The following is a 14,690-nucleotide window of genomic DNA, read 5'->3' on the forward strand; positions in this document are numbered from 1 at the left end:
GTAATAATGTTTTTTGGGTTTGTTTTTATTCTTGTGAAACATTTTAGATTATATTTTTTATACGCACAAAAACCAATTTTTCTGATTTTTCCCTGTAGGTCAGAGAGGGCAAAATGTCCCAAAACTGCAAAAACTCCCACAATGCATTGCAAACTTCCAATGCCGATTCGGCTTATAGAATAGAAATTTAGAGTGTAGCATTATCCTTAACAACCAAATAGTGTGTGTGTGTCCTCATCAGTAAAAGTGTTAAAATAATGGATATTAAATTGGAATCATAAAATGAATCAACTGGATTCATGTTATTTTGAGAGGCTACAGTATCGCACCTTATCCAAGGTGCATCTTCAGGCCTGCTGTTGATCTGGCAGCAATTGGTCCTCAACCTGTGACGAGGTGGTGTTGCCAGAGGTTGTTAACTTTGGAGTCCCTTATTATTGATTTGTTGCTTTATTGATTCAACAGTGCGGAATCTGTGCCCGGGACGTTTGTATTATTCCAAAGTTACGGCAGTGAACAGGCATGGTGAAAGCACAATGGCAGCAATTGGTCCTTGACCTGTGACATGGTGGTGTTGCCAGAGGTTGTTAACTTTGAGTCCCTTATTATTGATTTGTTACTTTATTGATTCAACAGTGCGGAATCTGTGCCCGGGACGTTTGTATTATTCCAAAGTTACGGCAGTGAACAGGCATGGTGAAAGCACAATGGCAGCAATTGGTCCTTGACCTGTGACAAGATGGTGTTGCCAGAGGTTGTTAACTTTGAGTCCCTTATTATTGATTTGTTACTTTATTGATTCAACAGTGCGGAATCTGTGCCCGGGACGTTCATATTATTTCAAAGTTACGGCAGTGAACAGGCATGGTGAAAGCCCTATGGCAGCAATTGGTCCTCGACCTGTGACATGGTGGTGTTGCCAGAGGTTGTTAACTTTGGAGTCCCTTATTATTGATTTGTTACTTTATTGATTCAACAGTGCGGAATCTGTGCCCGGGACGTTCGTATTATTTCAAAGTTACGGCAGTGAACAGGCATGGTGAAAGCCCTATGGCAGCAATTGGTCCTCGACCTGTGATAAGGTGGTGTTGCCAGGGTTGTTAACTTTGAGTCCCTTACTATTAATTTGTCCCTGATTATTGATTCAACAGTGCGGAATCTGTGCCCGGGACGTTCGTATTACTTCAAAGTTACGGCAGTGAACAGGCATGGTGAAAGCCCAGAGAGCGTGCAGTTGCAGCAAGACACTACAGGTGTGACAATAGGAGCGCCATCCAGTCTGCATGTAACAGACCGGACCACAAAATCTGTGACCCTAGGCTGGAATCCAGTAGATATGCCAAAAGCGGTATGTACAGTTAAAAGCAATATCTGGCTGTTCCAGTTGAGATCCATACACCCCTATGGAAGGCATGGGTAGATTTCAAACAGAGAGTCACCTATTCAGGTAACCCCATTTGAAATGCACACTCCCTGTTTTTTTATTAAGGTAATGGCTTCCAATAGGGGGTGTATGGATTTCAACTGGAATTGCTCAATATTGTAGCATTGCTATAAAAAAAATAGATTTGTATTTCTTCCCATGAAATGGGCTATTCCAGCTGAAATCCATACACCCCTGTGGAAGACACAACCTTAACCGCCCACACAGGGAGTGTGAATTTCAAACGGGGTTTCCGAAATTGGTATCTCCATTTGATATTTACACACCCTCATGTCTACCATAAGGGGAGTTTGGATTTCAACTGGAATAGCCTTACGGTAGATTTCACTGTCACATATGTCCCCTTATTATTTTGAGCTAAACAAACGAGGTAGAACAACAAATATCGTTATTTTATTACAGCAAAGATATTGCCAGTATCCATCAGTACCGACTGAGGTCGGTCAATTTGATGTTGTATGAACATTCCGTATGCCAGTTTTCAGGGAGTCAATCTGATCAATATCAATCAACGTTGCTTTTGCGAGTTGAAAAAATCTAAATTTCATTTCAACTCGCAAGCAATGAAGTTTGATCACATGAACTGCGCTGACCAATCAACCAACAGGTTCATTATTTTGGATATTAATTTACTTTTCTCAATTACCAACTTCTGTTGGTGAATGAACTCAAAACAACAGCAATGGCCAAAAAATGTACTTCATAAAATGTTAAAGCGGCACATTGGAATGTCACCTCTCCCTGGGTAAGAAAGTGCTCATAGTGCTAGCAACAGACCAACAGTAGACATATCACTTAGCACCCAGATCCAAGCCAGACCACCACCCTGAGGCAGAAGTGTGATTTGGTCCATAGCTCATGGTCAGGACTAGTAGGCAACATTACTTGACCTTTGCAAGGACACAGTGTTGTGTGTGGTATAGCGCTTGCATACTTGAAAAAAAATAACTGTTTCTTCTATGAACATGAAATGGGAACTAGGTTATCATTGTATTGTGTTGCTTTATACCAGACCTGTATACAAAATATGGCTTCTTTGGGGACACATTTTCCAGGGCATGAATGAGGCAGCCTCTGGGCTTGGTCAGTCCAGGGGTCAGTGTTGACCAGCTCAAACTATGTAAAGCTGTCCATCTTAATTATGTCATGGCCCTTAAGAAACCCCAAATAGGATCCGCAAATAAGTTCATCAGGATTGTCAATGAAATATATAATGCAAAATTCTTCTTAACAAATCCAGAATTAGATGTTACATACCTCAATCAATGACAGTTTTGTGCTGACACTTGGCACTTTCTCAAATTCAATTTGCTAAGAAGAATTGTGCATTATATACCCCAAATAGGATGTTTTAGACCACAACTTTTCACATCTGGCATTCCAATGTGCCGCTTTAAGGAAATTTACCATTATGCAATCGCTGTTATTAGTATATAAATGCAACGCATCACAATCACTCAGCAATGGAGTGTGAATTTAGCTTAACCCCCCTGAGCACTACCTGCCGATCTAACATTGCCTCTGATTGGTCAATTACATGATATCTTCACTTTAATCACCAATCAGAATGGAGCTTTGCAAATAATTAGCCCTAATTTTTTGTGTGGTGAAATTATTCAAACACTTACTGATTGGTCCAATTGATAATGAAAACTTCTTTTTTGGCCAGTAGGCAGGTAGTTCTCATGTCGGTGTATTTCTTGCCTTTCAGTTGTATGCGGTCGAGTACAGCCGTGACAGAAGAAGGTGGGATTCTGCTGATACCACGACCAAATTGACGTTTGAAGTGACAGGTCTGGTTTCTGGGTTGACCTACCTGTTCAGGGTGCATGTGTCTACAGAACACTGCACAGACGCACCGTTTTCAAATATCGCTCAAGCAAAAACAAAATTTGGTGAGATATATTTTGTACATGACTGTCTTTGTAAGATTAGGTTCACAAAACAATTTGGGTATTCTATTTCAAATCCGCACTCCCTCCTGTGAAATATTTTGCTAAAGTCTTCCACAGAGGGAGTGTAGAATAGACAACTGGGTAACTTCCACTCAAAATATGCACCAGTTGTAGAAAATATAGGTCATATACAGGTGCGTATCCAGGAATTCGTAGACCGGGGGGCGCAAATTAGATCTTTGTGAAATATAACATGGCCGCAAAGCGGACATCCCGGGCCGCTTGCGCGACGCAGGGGGGTGTCTGAGGGGGGATGTGCCCCCCTGAGAAGTGAGAAACTTTTACAAAATGAAGACCTTATTGAAGGCATTTGGTGGACCATTTGGCACTATTATTGTGTAAAATTTCCCCCCCCCCCCCTGAGATCAGAAGTTGGGAAATTTTCAAAATGAAGGTCTAATGGTAATCCCCCTTAACATTTTTTTGGTATGTTGATCGTCCCTTTCTCCTCTTCTTTCCTCCACTCTCTCTCTCTCTCTCTCTCTCTCTCTCTTTCTCCCTCTCTCCTCTCTTTCCCCTTCTCTCTCCTCTTTCCCCATTTTTTTACCCGGGGGGCGCGCGCCCCCTTCGCCCCTCCCCTGGATACGCGCCTGATATAGGGGGATTACGGGTTTCAAAATAATTAACCCTAGCCAAGTCCATTGGCAAAACATACTCCCTCTGTGAAATAGTTTCCTGAAAACTTCCACCGTGGTATGGCAGATTTCAATTCAAATGAATAGCCCCTTGTTTGATTGTCACCCACGTACATACATGTACCACCTGCTCTGAATTTGAAAATGGGGGGGAAAAGTTTTTACTGTGCAAATGAAGATTTTGAAAATGTGTGAAAAAGGGGTGTTTTTTTAGCAGAATCTTTGGTTGCACAAATAGGTCAACTATTTGTAGTCGTGCCCAATTAGTTATTGGTAGTCGTGACTTTATTATGATCTGGTGATAGTCTGCCATCTGTTGGGCTATTCCACTTAAAATTCTTGTCTGTCTTGTTCCAAACATCAAGTATGTTGACCTTTTTCCCTTCTTCCCATCATGCACTATTCCAGGGGTATGACTTAGTACATGTATCGCATAGATTGGGTGCAACTGATAGTCTTTTCAATTATTTTTTTCGTAATAAGGGCATACTGATATATATGTGGATTATCGTAGAGTGATGTAGATAATCTGCAAGTTATCAGTGGTTTCATATTTTTTAACATTTTTTAAACGGGTGCAGGCAGTCTATCACTGTGTATCCTATGAATAGTTTTGCACCTTCGGGTCTATAAAGCGTATAAAAATTTAGGTTTGAGGAACACAAAACTTTTTTTTGACGATCCCATTTCATTTAAGGGGGTACTACACCCCTGCACAATTTTGTGCCTATTTTTGCATATTTCTCAAAAATTATAGCGCATTGGGGACAAGTAAGATATGTATATTATAGGGGCAAGGACTACAACTACTGCACTGGATATTTTATTTCAGCACAGACAACAGTTGTGGAGTTACAGTCAAAAATGAGGGAAAACCAATATTTAATCAATAAATCGATAACTACTTGCTTTGAGTTGCTGAATTTTTAGTACAGTAGTTGTAGTCCTTGCCCCTATAATATACATATCTTACTTGTCCCCAATGTGCTATAATATTTGAGAAAAATGCAAAAATAGGCACAAAATTGGTCAGGGATGTAGTACCCCCTTAAGACTAGAAAGGTTGTTTTTTTGGCTACCGAAGGGTATCAGTCCTAATCCCTATGAGTGTCTTTGTTATTATTCCTATAATTGTAAAACAAACATTCTTTCTCCCTTTGCATGGAAATTCTTAGATGGATCAGGAATACAGCCACCAAGGATGTTGAAGACTATGAGAATTAAATTAACAGAAGTACACCTGCAGTGGAATACACCCACGGATGCACCACCAGATTCACCTTTGGTAAGGTCAACAGGAACTTGTCTTTGTCTCGATCAAATATCAATCTTCTTAAGGGATCTGGAATGAGTGTTTTGAGCGTTTCGACAGTATTTTTTGTGGGACATGAGAGCACAGACATATTGAATTGCATTCTGAATACGAAGAATGTCTTTCTGATATCAAATAATTTTCATTTTCTGAAATTCACGATATAATACAAATTTTATGACAAATGATTAAAATTTGATATTTTTCACATTTTTGATATATAACAGTCCTCGAAGTAAATTTCATAAATCTAATGACATATTCTTAAAGTGTATGTAGCTGGGAGGAAGATCTGGGAGATTGAAGATATGGATTTTTTTCCCAAAAAGACCTAATTGTTTTTGGTGTTTTGGGGGAAAAATCCATTAAAAATATGATATTAGATTTATAAAATTTACTTCGAGTACTGTTAAATATCAAAAATATCAATTTTTAATCATTTGCCATAAAATGTGTATTACATTGCGAATTTCAAAGTATGAAAATTATTTGATATCTCTGGACATTCTTCGTATTCAGAATGCAATTCGATATGTCTGATGTGCTCTAATGTCCCACAATAAATACTGTCCAAACGTTCATACCCCACCCCTTAATTCTCCCTTATTACACTCTTTATATAAATTTAAAAAAGATTTTATGAAATGTAAAAGAGTGTGTGTAGTCTTTATTGTTTTACACATCTGGACCAATTTATAGCATCGCACATCATTGCGTTCATCAGTTACAATGGTTCATTATGTATAAAAGAGGCTGTTTTGAAAGTTACATCTGAGTCCATAGGAGTCAACTCTCAAACAATACAGTAGGTCCGGTCTATTCATGTGTTTGTGTAAATGACAATTCTCGCTATTCACAATAAGGCGCCAGCGGTTTGCGATGTAATCGTGATGTATCATGGGAAAAGGTCGACATCCAAGTCCGCGCAATACGAATATTACCATGCTATTACATAGGAACATGTGACAATATTTTTATAGTTTGTCAAAATAAAGGTGTTACACGCGAATCGATACTCAATAATACTTAATAATGTGATTTGAAATGTGCACAATTAATTTTTCTCTATCGATTTGCGTGTAATACCGTTATATTGACAAACTAAAAATATTGTCACGTGTTCCTATGTAATAGCATGGTAATATTCAGACAAGCAGACTTGATGTCGACCTTTTCCCATGATACATCACGATTACATCGCAAACCGCTGGCGCTCTTATTGTGAATAGCGAGAATTGCCTCCTATGGACTATGGAATGTATGTTTGAGTGATGCAGCTTGCAAGTAACCATAATGGCTATTGCAGATGAAATCCACACACCCCTTATGGAAGACATTGTGCTATTGTTGTTCTCTCTGCCTTGCGGGTAGATCTTGGTTGGAGTTTGTCCCCAATCCATTATTTTCTAATTATTTTTGTTTGTAACTCCAATGTCATTATTGTATATCATTATCATTATTGCTATATTTATCATTTACTTTGTAGGTTCTAAAAATAGTCTTTTCACAATTTCTCATGTAAATGTTGGATTTAGGCTTCTGATTTGCTCATGCATGCATGTTTTGTTTTCATTGTTGTATATCCAACACTGTTACGTTTGCAATCTATTTCATGTAATATTTTGGAAATTGTTTAAAATGATTTAATATACTAGATATGCCTACTGGTTACAAAATTGTTTCTTATTTATGTATTGTATACTTTTGTCGAATTTAGCTTTGATAAATCTTGGTAATTTCTCTACTTACAAGGCTTGTTTGTCTTTGTTCGTTTTTTCTAATGTATTAAATTTGTTTTGCTTTATTTAGTATTGTATAATTGAAACATTATGTATAGGGTGCCACAACATCACGCTGTGCGTTTAGTGGCATCCTCATCCACTGCTTCTCATACTTTGTCGTAATTTAAAACGTTCCACACTACTCTGTCAAAAGTAATTACTATTATGTATTATGTTTACATGTATAATTGAATGGATGAAATAAAACTGAACTGAGTTCCACATAGGGAGTGTGAATTTCAAATGGGGTTACATTACCTGAATGGGTGACTCCATTTGAAATCTGTACCCCTGTTTGGGAGATCAGGTCAGGTCTTCTGTAAGGGGTATACATGGATTCCACCTGGAATATCCCATAGCTAATACAACCACTTGAAAAAACTTTGTGTGTGTTTCTTTTAGACTTACGTAGTCAACTATACCGATGTCAACCAAGGTGACATGCAATCGGCAATAACGGATGCATCAATAAACACCACATACTCGTACATACTAACCGATCTGATACCGGGGCCACGTATGACATCTCGGTTAGTTTGTCTGGTCTTGGAGCGAGAGAGAGCAAACATGTAAAAGCTACCACAAGTAAGTGTGTTTCGTACAGTAAGACCCCAAAGCTTTGTTTGTTAAACAGGATGATACAGATGTGGATGGGCCCCAGATTAGCCAAAATATTGTTGGGTTACCATTACATGAAAATTTTGGATAGGGTCCGGCTTTTGGATTTTTCTTTCTTTCCTATGTATGCTATGGCATGGAAATTTCTGTATTTCGGTCACTTTTTCTTCAAAAAAGATACGGGCACATTAATTAGAATATGGTATTTATATGATATTAATTTGATAATTGTTTTCTCAGAGTTGCCATCGCCACCAGCAGATATTAAGATCAACTGTCTAGCAGGCAATGGGTTTAACCTGGAATGGACAGCTGTTACAGTTGACTTTACCAAGGATTTGGTAAGTAGGCTTAGGCTTTGTAAGACTTAGGCTTCCTATATTCGCCGTTGTAGTGTCACATCAAAATTGATCCGTTGCCAGGTGAACTGTTCGCGCTATCCAACCTTGAATAGCAAGTCATTTAGGGCCTATAACTTCATAAGAAATTTGTATTATTTTTGTCGTATTTCGGGTACCCGGATTCCCGCCCGCAAATTCAATCGGGTACCCGAGTACCGTCGATGCTAGGTCGATCCTTACAATTGATGAAATATCAATTAATTAACTGTTTTTGCGATGACATGTAATCTTTGTATACAATGTATTAACCAATGGCATTCTAACAATATGTTTTGTTTTATCTGATAGATCATTAAAGGGGTAACCCTATTGGTTTAGGATATCGATTTTCTCTGAACTTACATACATTGTCAAATATTGTCCCCTATATGTATGCATGTAAAAAAAAACTATTTTCAGCGTAAATGTGAATGAAATATCACAATCAGCAAGCCAATGACAGGCAAATTGCATTCTGGTCCCGATAATTTTAAACAGTAAAACAGGCAAAGGTATGCTGTATACTCACTTCAAGTTCAAGTTTGATTTTATTTTGAGAAGAAACAGTCATTTTATGTCAATATAGTTCACTTTCATGGGTTTTTTTTCAGGGGGTGTAGATTTCAAATAGAGTTACCCATTAAGGTAACCCCATTTGAAATTCACACTCCCTGTGTGGAAGATTAAGGTCACGTCTTCCTTAGGGGTACATGGATGTCAACTGGAATACCATATTATTTCTCTTTTAGTTTGTTCCGGATCTGCATAATATTTGTGTGTAGCAAATTACTAATTAACATTCAAACTTCATACTTTATTCCCAAGGGTTATGCAATATTCAGATCGGTAGCAACTGTCAAGGACTATGAAAAAAATGAAATCACCAATCAAACGGAGTGGACGAATGTTGCCAACCAGTCTGTCAATTTCTGGTCATGGAGCGAGAACATCGAGGCGCTTGCTGCCCATCGAGTGTACATGTTTACTGTGACAACTGGCTACTACAAAGGCTACCATGGTGAATTTGAAAAAGGAGAGTCGGCACAGGGAGTTTCAGACCTTCACAATTGCATGTCAGGTGAGGAAGGGTTGAAAGTTACCGTTGGTCATTTGCCTGCACCAGGGGTAGCACTAGGCTGCATTTTGGGGTCCCGGTCTCATCAAAATACAGTTTGGACCCCCTATTTTTTTAATTTTCTGCGAGTTCAGGGGTTCCTGCAGTCCCCCGGAGTTGCATTTGTGCAACTTCGACTCGCCAAACTCTACTACGGACCCCCTACTTTCAGATTTTCTGCAAGTTCGGGGGTCCCTACGGACTCTGGAGCGCTTTGTTCTAGTGCTAAGTCTATCAAATGTACCTATGTGTTACAAAGGTCACCATGGTCAATTTGATTCATAGCATGGGTTGTCAGACCCTAACAATTACATGTCATGTGATTCTAATTACAGGCCCATTCAGTGATTTGCTCATCCGGACGATCGTAAAAATCATCAAAATTCAGATTTTGGTACCTTTGTCATTGTCATAGATGTGCTAATAATATAGCCTGCGAGTGGTTCAGCCGAAAGCTGTGTATTTAAGACAAAATTCTAGACATTTTACACGAATCTGTAATTTAGATACTGACAGTATCTATGTAATTTAGATACTGACAGTATCTAAATTAGCTACATGTATTTGAATGGGGCTTCAACTTCGTCAGTACTGCTGTTTTCTTCGTTTTTTTTTTTTTTTTTGCCAAATTACAAAAATACCAAATGACAATTTGAAAATGACTTATCCTTCACTTTTAAGCAATTGATAAACAATTTTAATTTTTTTTTTACACTTTCTTTAATACGGGTGGCTGGCTAAGGCACTGTCTTTGATATAATATTGGATGGCTGAGCATGATACCATAACATATCGGATGAGTCGTAAAATATATCGGACGAGCCAACGGTGAGCTCGATATTTGTATGAGCGAATCCGATATGTTATGGTATCATGCTAAATAAGCCATCCAATATTATCATTATTAGGCAAAAAAAAAAAAGGGTTTTTTTTATTCCCGACTTTTTTTCATGGTATTTTGAGAAAAAAGTCTGATTTTTGCCGATTTTTTCTGGAAAAAACTATAAAAAAAATTTTTTTGAAATAAAAAAAATTTCTGCATTTGTTTTTTGTCAAATCGTGGGATTTTACAAACGCGCGCGCAAGCTTTGAGACAAACCTTTTTTTTTTTGGCCTTTCTTAACTCCTAATAACCCTGAAAACATAATAATGTGTGATACTGGCCAAGACCAAGGCAAAACACTGTAGTTAGAGAGGAGGAAGTTTTTAAAACCCTGCAGACATTTGGGTACTGGTTCTTAAGGTGGTACTGTACTACACCCCTGATAAATTTTGTGACTAATTTTGCATTTTTCTCAAAAAAAAACTACACATTGGTAACAAAAGTTATGTATATTATAGGGCCAAGGAATCCAATTACTTCATTGAAATTTCAGTGATTCAAGACGTAGACAAGTGGTTCATTATATTATGTTAAGAAATGAGGTACATTCTAGCGGTACCTCTTTTCTTATCATGAATAACGTACCGCTTGTCTTGCGTCACTGAATTCCAGTGTAGTAACTGGATTCCTTGCCCCTATAATATACATAACTTTTGTTACCATTGTGTTCTTATTTTTTTGAGAAAAATGCAAAAATAGTCACAAATTTATCAAGGGGTGTAGTACCACCTTAATGTTAGCATCATCTCACATCCAATTGTCTTTTCAACATCTTTTGTCACTATATTTTTTAAATGGTTTTATTGATAGAAAGGAAAACTGTAGAACTGATAACCTGAAATATTGCGGAACAAGTTTCATTAATTTTCTAATAATGGACAATGATTTTCGTTCCCTTCAACAGGTATAAAGCCGCCACCGTCCCATCAAAAAGGCAAGAAAATGCCCTGGGTAGCGGCGGTTGTCGTAGGGGGCGCTGTAATCCTCATCCTCGTCTTTGTCCTGGTCTACTTTGTGGTGAGACACAGACGACTACAGAACAGCTTCATGTCCTTCGCAAACAGTCACTATGACACACGGTCTGGAACGGCTACTTTCACCGCCGTTGATGATGACGGAGATGATGATTTAGGTAAGGGGTCAGGTTTACTAACATTAGATTTCACTAACATTTGCGACATGTCGGAAGTCCTTTCACTTTTCACCTTGGTCTGGGTTGGACATTTTATAATTGTGACTCAATCTGGTCCATGGGGCCAAAGGAGGCATTTTTGAAAATTGAGTTACTGTAATTATTACATTATACATAAAATAGGCTATCATTTGCTGAAAACACCAAAGGTCTAGCATACTTGGTTCTAAAGTTAAGAAGTTTTTTGATGTCTATTTTCTTATGTATTTTATTGTTTTTTTACTCCATATTTTTACTTTTATCTCAGTTTTAAATTTGCGCCTTTGACCCCCCTGGACCAGATCGTGTCACAATTGAATTTTGAAGAGCAGCGAAGACATCACTTGCTATTCTAGGTGTTGAATCTACATCATATCCAAGATTTGGGCAAAAAAGAAACATTTTATTTGATGGTCGTTTGATGGCATAAAAGAAACATACGTTTTTATTTGAGGACCGTTTTTCATATTATCTGGTGTTTAAATGAAGTTATATAGAAAGTGTATGGCCATCATTTTTACTAGCAATATAAAGTGATGTTTGGCAATAAAAATTATTAATTTTCCTGATCCAACCTATCCTAATTTCAAAAGGCATGAACAATTTTAACATACAAAAGGAGATTTTCCAACTGTTCCGATCCCAGGGGGTACTCAATGATCATACAGGGACGTGCACCAAACATCAACAATACCACAACAGTGATTAGCAGTCCGAATACAGATCGTCAATTGATATTTAAATCTGTGGACAGGTTTGAATATGAGAGAGTTCCATAAAAATTCTTATAAACATCTCAAAAAAGTAACTAACCCCTTAAATAATGACCATTATTCAAAAGCGGTGATTGTATTACAAATCTGTAAAATGTGTTGGAAGCAGAATTTATTTCTGCTCATTTTGACACCTCATTTGTAACAATTGACTAAATATTGACGTCACAGCGTACATTTAAATCAATGTAACCCAAGATTTGAAAGTTGCAGTAAATTGTATTGATTTTGTATTCAGTGTAATGGAAGGAAATCTGTGTAATGATATCTGAGTGTTTTTGTATTGTAAAAATTTGAATGTAAGTGCAACTTTCAAATCTGAACCTCACTACATTAAATTGACCGGTGTTTTATTGTTTTCTGGGCTCTCGTATCAAATGAGGTGTCAAAATGCGCAGAAATAAATTCTGCTTCCAACACATTTTACAGATTTGTAATACAATAGCCTCTTTTTGAATAATGGCCATTATTTAAGGGGGGTTAGTTACTTTTTTCAGATGTTTATTTCAAGAAGGGTGTGGTCAAATGTCAAATTTCAAAAAGTATGTAACAGCTGATTTATTCTGCAACCACAATAGTTATTTAGTTTTCTACAAAACAGTTCTTTCAGGGACACCCTGTAACATCGTATTTTCTTTCCCTACAGGTACAGATGAAGATTCCCCAATGATACGAGGATTCTCGGATGACGAGCCTTTGTTCATCGCCTAAGAATGCGAGGGCGCTGTACATAATATTGCGGTGCAGCTGAGCTGTTACGTCGCGTCAACATATCTTGGTTGAAGAAAAACTGTCACAATTTGTTTGCCAAAAACAGACCCATTTTATTGTCATCTTTGAGTTTTTAGATTGAATGGGTTGTATCTGGAATGTCAATATAGATATGATGTGAACAGTTGTCTTTTAACAAAACAATCCTTTTTTTTGTATTATAGTAAAAGATTTGGTTTATATCTAAAGTTCAGTTTATATACTTTTTCTTGTATTTTGCAATTTTATTTTTGTCTAATGTTAGATTTATATCAGAACAGCAGGCCAGAATAAGTGTAATTCATGATATTGTTTTTGTTATTTGGTTGTTGTTTTTTGTCATTTTTTTCCATCTTCTTCTTGGGCTTAAGTTTAGTGAGACCAACAACAACACTGTAGACATTTATGCAATAAAAGATTTAAAGGTTTTCTTTTTTTACAGACCTGGATTTCCCGTAAGGCTAAGTGGGCCTTGACCCAGGTGCCCGATATCTAGAGGGGCCCGTAATTGCTATAAGGGCTTTAAATTGTAACCAGGCCCAGGGCCCTGAAACAATCCAGGTCTGCTTATAGTTTTGTAATTACTGCAACAAGTATACTCAGATACACACATACGCACTCTTTGGTATGAGTTGAATCTTTTATTGCAAAATAATGTTTTTGGCCATGTTGGCAAGCCATATGTTTAAAGGCACTATCGGTGATTCTCTAAAAGAAAATAATCAACTAGATTTTTGCATTTTTATAAAGGGTTTTTAAGTGTGCTAAAATACCACACAGGTGATGAGATGGAGAGGTACCCTTTAGTAAGGGTAAGTTACCCTTTAGTAAGGGTCAAAGGTCATATTTTAGTCAGTGTTGGAGGTGTATGTCCCTGTGGGCATTTGTGTCTACATGCGATTGAATTGAGCTTCATATTTTTCAACACTATTGTCTTCCTATTTGACAAATTTTTTGTTTGAACAAAATGCCTGATGGCAATTTCATGGACATCGCACAGTGTATTTTACCCATACGAAAAATCATTCCGTACGGACCGTACCGTGCATGCACAGATCACAGACAGTGACGCAATCAACCAATCAGCAGTTGGAAAATCGTTAACCCCATGACGTTATCGCTGCATTTTCATTGTTGAAATTCAGAATCGATCAAAAACACGAGTTTTTAATTGCAAATATTTATTTTTTGTAATTATGAATGTCACTATCTATCTCAAATTAACATTGTGTATTATCGTAGCGTTGAATGCGCTGAAGCTTGTGAGGCGGATCCTTTGCAAATTTGGCGGATCTTTTGTTATTTGTGACATTAAAAATCCATCTTTCGCATGGCCGCTGTGTGTGTGTGTGTGGGAACGGGGTTCAGCTATGCACGCGCTGCATGCATAAACACTAGTACTGCTGACTGCGTGTACCAATCGTAGCAGGGTGTAAAATATACAACAAAGTCAATGTTTAATCTCAAATACGTTATTGGGTAAATATAAGCATTTGAATAATTTAACAATAATTTGAATCTGAAAAATAAATGAACATAAAAGTTAATGAGTGATTTTACAACATATTTGACTGTTGGATAAATATGGGTGCTGCAGCTTTGGAGCTAAGGCAATATGGCGCATTACTTTGAAGTTGGTAATGGGTAAATTACACTGTGCATCGTCCATCACTTTAATCTACTTCTACAAGTTTTGAATTTCTTAACACTTTTGTGGAATCACTGATAGAGCCTGTAAGTCCCAGGGGTGTCCTTGATTTTGTATTGGGTAGGGCTTGGATTCCGAAAACATACCTAAAAATATACCAAATGGGCTATTCCATTTTAAATCCACACTACCCCTGTGGGGCAGATTTTGAAAATACCTTCTACAG

At 37.5% G+C, this 14,690-nt stretch overlaps 1 protein-coding gene across 1 annotated transcript in view; it reads left to right on the forward strand.

Annotated features, from left to right (window-relative positions):
* LOC140169354 (sortilin-related receptor-like) overlaps positions 1-13,925 on the forward strand; it is a 124,102-nt gene extending 110,177 nt beyond the window's left edge. Inside the window, 9 exon segments of the mRNA XM_072192610.1 lie at positions 1,152-1,348; positions 3,156-3,339; positions 5,210-5,319; positions 7,530-7,643; positions 7,646-7,712; positions 7,986-8,086; positions 8,951-9,203; positions 11,027-11,254; positions 12,713-13,925. Coding sequence (XP_072048711.1) covers positions 1,152-1,348; positions 3,156-3,339; positions 5,210-5,319; positions 7,530-7,643; positions 7,646-7,712; positions 7,986-8,086; positions 8,951-9,203; positions 11,027-11,254; positions 12,713-12,777 — 1,319 coding nt within the window. The 3' untranslated portion in view covers positions 12,778-13,925.
* Positions 13,926-14,690: the final 765 nt, after the last annotated feature.

The sequence above is a fragment of the Amphiura filiformis genome, chromosome 14 (genome assembly GCF_039555335.1).
Source record: "Amphiura filiformis chromosome 14, Afil_fr2py, whole genome shotgun sequence".
NCBI classification, from domain to species: domain Eukaryota; kingdom Metazoa; phylum Echinodermata; class Ophiuroidea; order Amphilepidida; family Amphiuridae; genus Amphiura; species Amphiura filiformis.